The 6,613-nt window shown below is 47.1% G+C and overlaps 1 protein-coding gene across 1 annotated transcript in view; it reads right to left on the bottom strand.

Moving 5' to 3' along the window:
* Nucleotides 1-1,611: 1,611 nt before the first annotated feature.
* The window catches only part of cadm3 (cell adhesion molecule 3), a 101,131-nt gene continuing 96,129 nt past the window's right edge, over nt 1,612-6,613 (bottom strand). The window contains exons 8-12 of the mRNA XM_019892837.1: nt 6,246-6,418; nt 5,575-5,868; nt 5,235-5,255; nt 2,757-2,882; nt 1,612-2,167 (exon numbers count right to left, since the gene is read on the bottom strand). Coding sequence (XP_019748396.1) covers nt 2,049-2,167; nt 2,757-2,882; nt 5,235-5,255; nt 5,575-5,868; nt 6,246-6,418 — 733 coding nt within the window. The 3' untranslated portion in view covers nt 1,612-2,048. The remainder of the gene's footprint in view (nt 2,168-2,756; nt 2,883-5,234; nt 5,256-5,574; nt 5,869-6,245; nt 6,419-6,613) is intronic.

Here is a 6,613-nt window from a genome sequence, read left to right as displayed (position 1 = left end):
AAACCCCCGCACCCCCCCTTACCCCCCAACTGCACAAACACTGACGAGTGAAGCATAAAAGTGCGAGTCTTTCCTAAAAATAGCCGCTGTGTGTTTGTGAGCATATGTGCCCATTATTACAGTCTGCTCACATGCTCGTTTAGAGAGCGTCACAAAACCCAGAACCTGCCAAAACTCACGCGTCAGCCTAAAGCCCTCCCCACCACCCCAAGGTGCAGGTGTTGACACGCTGGTAGGTGTTGCGGAATAATGCCCTAGATAACAGCTTGAACACATGCATATGCACACTTGGCTGGGAAAGAGTGCAAAACGTGCCAATGCGGACAAAGGCAAAGCATGCACGTGTGAAGCCAAACACGTTTTTTGTCAATTTGGGTTAACAGACCAACATTTTGATATAAAGTTTGATTTGCAATTCCAGCATGTGTCTGAAATGTTGCAATGTAGGCCATAGCGTTTTTTTGTCTTCACGAGCGTGCTGCCGAGTGAGATTCGATAACCACTAAATAAAAGTGGAATTCTTCTCCTCTTTCAGCCAGCTCTTGAGGCAGATTAGCTTTGCTTGTATTGAGTCAAGACAAACTGTTGAAGGCGTCGCTGCATGTTTTGCACGAAGGTGATAGCGTAGCCTTGCAGTACTTCGATGATAAGCGGAAGCCTTTTTCGCACTGGCCGTCAAAGCTGGCATTTTCCCGTGTTTTGCACGGCTCGCTGTCCCACCGCATGCGTCAGGTAGCGGATTCAGAACACCAACTGAAGTGACCAGAGTGTGACATTTCAACCCGATGACGATTTGCAGAGTTGCGCTGTTGACAACCACTGATCTCATTATTTGAATTGTTGAAAAGGTTGCACTTTGGTAGAGTTTTCGTCTTGCTGAAATCAGTCATGCAAGTGAGCCCAACCTCATCGTGCCTCTTGCACTGCTCCACCAAAGCTGAGTCCGGTTTTCACAATCCTGTAGACTGGAGGGGCCCCCAGACTTTGGGCAAAAAAAAAAAAAAAAAAAGCAAACACCTGTAAGTTTTTATTGCACAATTTGGAGACAATCTTGCTCACAAACCTTTGAGCCAGTGGGCTAAACAATGTGGGGCAGAAGTTAAAATGAAGGTCACCGAGTTTTGCCTCCCACAACCGGGCCATAATCAAAAACTCCACATCCTTCTGTTGTAGCCTGCCACAACAAAGCCAATCATGAACAATATTTTCACTCAGGGAAACATTCTTGACCCAGTCAAGCCAAAACAACCCAAAAGAGTCAAGACGTGAAGGAATGACTCTCCGTGTTTCCTTCTAACACGTCCTCCCTCATTCTTTTACATTTGACAAAATCAAGTTGGCGCCAAAGAACACAAACAAATCTCGCTCCATATATTATGTCGGAATCGTGACATTGTGTCAATACAACATGCGGCAGAACATGTTCAGTCGTGGAAGCAAAATGATCGTTTGCTGTTTTGAAGTGAGTGTTGAACATTTTAAAAAGGTTTTATTTAGTTGGAGAAAGGACAAAAGAAAAAAGTTGCATTCTTGTGCCCAAGCAGCACATTCTGCAAACGCTACAACATGCCATCAAAACCTTAAAAAAAAAAATATATATATATATATACATACATACACACACACACACACACACACACACACATATTTATAGGTGTACGTGTGTAGTGTAGATGGAGGGGCCTTAGGTGGGGGTTGCAGGGTGGCTCGTCACATTTTTTTTTGAAGAGGGCAGGCTGAGGATGTTCATGAAGTGGGTGTGGTGTTCATGTAGGAAGCAGCTCGGGAAGGAATGTGAGTTACAATTTCGGAGTTGGTTCAAAAACGGGACGCCGGGATCGCAACGTAACAATAACGTGTTAGTTAGTCATCGTGTGTGTGGGTGTGTGTGTATGTGTGGGTGTGTGTCAGTGCAAATCTCACATCCCCCGTGTCGATGCAAACGAAGTCCTCACCCCCGACTTTCTCGAGCAACTGAGTGTGGTGAAAACAAAATGGAAGATTGTTCTTTCCTTCTTCTCCTTCCTTCTTTCTTCTCTTCTTGCTCCCTAGATGAAGTACTCCTTCTTGTCCTCGACTCCGGAGTTTCCACCCTCAGCGTTGATGATGGCCGTGTCGGCGTCGGGGGCGTCGTCTGAGCCTTTGGCCTCGTGGGTCAAATATGTTCCTATGGGGGAAAAAAAAAAATTAGGGCTCCATAATTCAACTCATATTAATCACGATCGTGATTCTGGCTGCCGCGATGAAATGAACCCGATCGGAGGCAAGATGTACACTTCAAATGCAGCCTTCCTCAAAATACTTCACACAACACCCCATAATGACAATGTGAAAAAAAGAGTCAGTTAAAAGTTTTCAAATTAATTGAAAACTTTGATGCACCCTGTAACCTGATAACATGATAAGCTGTCCACTGTAGTAACCGCTGTCCCTGAAAGGGTTAACATTTCAGTGCATGTGTGTGTGTGTGTGTGTGTGTGTGTGTGTGTGTGTGCGTGCGTGCGTGTGTGTGTGTGTGTGTGTGTGTGTGTGTGTATATGAACGCGCCAGACCTTTGTGTCTGATGAGGTATCTCCCAAAGACGATGAGGAGGCACAGCAGGATGAAGACGATGACGGCCACCACGCCGCCGATCACCGCGTGGTCCACGCTCGATGACGTCGACATGGCCGTGGGGTCTAAACGAGGCGACGGGAACCCGGGAGAGGAGGGTGTGTGTGTGTGTGTGTGTGTGTGTGTATATGAACGCGCCAGACCTTTGTGTCTGATGAGGTATCTCCCAAAGACGATGAGGAGGCACAGCAGGATGAAGACGATGACGGCCACCACGCCGCCGATCACCGCGTGGTCCACGCTCGATGACGTCGACATGGCCGTGGGGTCTAAACGAGGCGACGGGAACCCGGGAGAGGAGGAGCAAAAGGGGGGAGGAGGAGGTGAAGGAGTGAGGAAAGATTGGGAGGACAAAGTGAAGATGGAAGTAGGAAGCGAGGAAAGAGTTGAGGAGGTGAGGAGAGGTCGTGAGGAAGAGAGAAGCAGAAAAAAAAACAAAAACAAAAAAAACCCCCCAAAAAAACAAGAACATAATTAGAACAGAGCACGCATGAAATGTCATCCAACACTTTATGTCATACAACACTCTAGCAGTGAGTTCATCAATTAGGGGACGAGAAACTGGTGCAGTGGTGGCCATTTTGGAGCAAAAATAAGTGAAAAATGTGAGTGACATGAAAGGGTGGGTGGGGCACACACACACACACGCACGCACGCACACTAGTGGCAAAGGTACTCACACTTTGTACTCAAGCAGAAGTACAGATAGTTGTGTAAAAAAAAAAAAAAAAAAGACAAAGTTCAAGTAATTCAACTCTTGTACGTCAGTAAAAGTAAGAAAAATATGGAGCTAAATTTAGGGATAGGCTAGTACTGATACCAGGTATCAATATCTGGCCCGACGCCGGCCTCGTTTCTTTGTATCGGGTACTCATGAAGGCTGCCGATAGCAGCTACCAATACTTCAGAAAAAAAATAAAAAATCTGACATCGAAGAAGTGCTCCTTGCCAGTCGTTGGTGCGACATTACGGTGGCGAACCTTCATGTGCGGCAGAAAGAAAGGAAGGTCTTGCTTCACAATGACCTGCCATTGTGTTGATTGAAATTTTTTGCATCAAAAGTACGAGTGGTACCAGTACTGCGTATTAGTGAGTACCGGTACTCTAAAAGTGAATTCTTTGACAGTTACGTGGGGTTTTTTTTTTCTCCACGTGTTAGGGTAAAGGAGGATCTGAAAATGGCTGGCAGTGAATGAGTTTTTATACTTAGATAGTTTCCACCACAGACCTGAACACACACACACACACACACACACACACACACACACACATACACACACACACATACACACAACCACACACACGCACACTCAGGCACAGAGGTGATGGGGGTGCGCTGACGAGGCGAGACTGCCAATGAGGCCATTAATCGCACTTGTCAGTGTCGGAACACATACACGCACACACACTCACACACACACGCACACACAGTGCAATTGACCAGTACCACTCAAAGGGTCATGTGTTGGTAGAACGTGTGTCGCATACACACGTGTCGCCATGAAACATTCATTACTCACTCTGTTTGAGTGTATATGAGAGTGAGTGTACGTGTGCTGATGGAAACACAGAACCACGTAGACCTACACAGAAACCGAGAACACACACATACAAATAGAGCTAAAGGGGAAAGCTAAAAGCACAAGAACGTGAGCGCACACACAAACCCTCAGGCCACAACACGACACAATCTGATGAGCTCAAAACAAGAGTGGCAGGAACAAGTAGACCTCCGCCAAGGCCAAACTATCGAATCCATTTCACTGGTTGCTGATTGAAAGATGTGACGGTTCCACTCTTATCCTGTGGATGGCAGTAGTGTACAAAAAAGGGGAACAAGCTACATACCCACCCCAACTACAGTACCTACCGGCCTAACTACCCGACCAGTCGACGGTACCTGCTTAAAGTACTTAACCAAACAATCACCTACCAGGACTAAGGACTACCTACAGGACCTCCCTTCCAATACAAGCTACCTCACGGCCCACAACCTACCTATCTAATGTACATACGAACCTACTTACTGTATTTAATGGCATACATATTAAACTACCTATCTGGCTGAACAACCAACACACCATCTGACCAACCTAACTAACCAACCAACTAACTACTGTACTTCCCAATGAACCTTCGACTTACTACCTTCCTAACAACTGTGATCTATGAGTGACTGAACAAACAACCTACCTAACCAACTCCTTACATACTCACCTACTTACCCATCTACCATCCTTGCGTATCACCAACCCACCTACCATCCTTCGTACCCAGACACCTACCTAACAACCAACCCACCTATCGACCTCAGTAACCATCCAACTAAACTACTACATACTTTTCTACCTAACATTCCTGTCTTACAACATTTCCATAAGTACCGACCTACTTATAAATCTACGTACCTAAATACGGACTTACCTGCCATCCTTCCTTAGTACCAACAAATTCCTGAATACCGGTTACCTACTTAGCAACCAATCTCCCCACCTACCGACCCACCCATCTGCAAGTATTTCTTGATACGACTCTTGCATGCCATCGGATTGTGAGGCTCATGTTGCGTCTCGTACAAGCACTCGGGTGATAAACGGATGACAAACGGGTGCATGTTGTACCTGCGATGTTTTCAGCAGCATCTTGGTGAGTGGATGAGGAAACCACGGGATGATTGTTTGGTGTGTGTGTGTGTTTGTGTGTGTGTGTGTGTGTGTGTGTGTGTGTGTGTGTTGTGGTTTTGTGTTCAGGGATTATCACCGGGCGGGTGTGGTGGTAAGGAGGGACAAAGAAAGAAAGAAAGAAAGAAAGAAAAACAGCAGTGAAATCCCGACATGCATACAAAGTCCTTGTCTCCATGGCGACAAGATGAGCAACAGTAGATTTATTTGCCACGGTGGGCAGGGGTCTCGCACTTGTTGATGGAAATTTTTTGATTGATTGATTTTTTTTTTTTTTTACCTGTGGGGGTGGCATGTCCAGTCAGCCCGTCGGAAACTGAGGGAGTCAGGGAGGAAGGGGAGAAAGGTGGAGGCATTGCAGAGGAGTCGGGGTTGACGGTCAAGCCGGGGAAAAGCTCGTTGGAAAGCGCGGTTGTGGCGGTAGCGGTCGTGACGGTTATGGTGGGCGGCGTTTCGGACGGGGACCCGGTGGAGAAAAGCTCAGGAAGGGAGGACGTGGGATCGGTCACCAGGGAGGAAAATGTGGGCGTAAAAGTTGGGGGAGTGCTCGTGGAGTCCGTGGGGTCGTTGGGATCTTTTGCAGGAAGGGGCGGGGGAAAATGCGCAATGATAGAAAAGGTGGCGGACCGTCAATACAGGAGAGACAAGGGGAGCCAAGCGCGAGGCAAAAGCGTTTGGAAGTAAAGCAAAGGCAACGCGGTTGGATAAGAGGAAACAAATGAAACAAAATTAGAATGGTGGGGGGAAAAATGAAAAAACAGAAGACTTTTCTTGACAACATTCCCCCCAACCCGTCCCGCGACTCCTTTGATGTACGTACCATGGAACTGTTCGGTGTTCTGACACGAGACGCAAATACCTGTACAGTTCCACCTCTACTGCCGACTTTCTTTCCCTTCAGACCCTCAAATAAAACCCCCAACTCGACATAAAAGCTTCCCGAAACCTCACCTTGCACCAACAGCACGTACTCGCCAACGCTGCTGCCGATGCCGTTGTCGGCGAAGCACAGGTACACGCCGTTGTCCGACTTGTTGAGCGCCTCGAAGCGCAGGAAGGTGCCCTCGGCTTTGGCCAGCGGGGGGAGCTCTCCGTCCTTCTTTTCCCAAATGTAGGACGAAGGCCTAGAAACCACAAAGAGAGAGGAAAAAAAAAAAAAAAAAAAAAGAGTTCAAAAAGAGAGGAAAAATGAAATCAAAAGCACGCGGGCGACAAGACGATGAGAAGACAGGACAGCCGTTAAATGAGAGGATGAAAGGCAGGATGAAGAAGTGATGGGACGAAGGATGGATGAGGGCGGATGAAAGGAGGACGAGAGA

The sequence above is a fragment of the Hippocampus comes genome, unplaced genomic scaffold (genome assembly GCF_001891065.2).
Source record: "Hippocampus comes isolate QL1 unplaced genomic scaffold, H_comes_QL1_v1.1 scaffold255, whole genome shotgun sequence".
Lineage (NCBI taxonomy): Eukaryota > Metazoa > Chordata > Actinopteri > Syngnathiformes > Syngnathidae > Hippocampus > Hippocampus comes.
The sequence above is the reverse complement of the archived record's forward strand: the minus strand, read 5'-3'. Positions and strand labels throughout refer to the sequence as shown.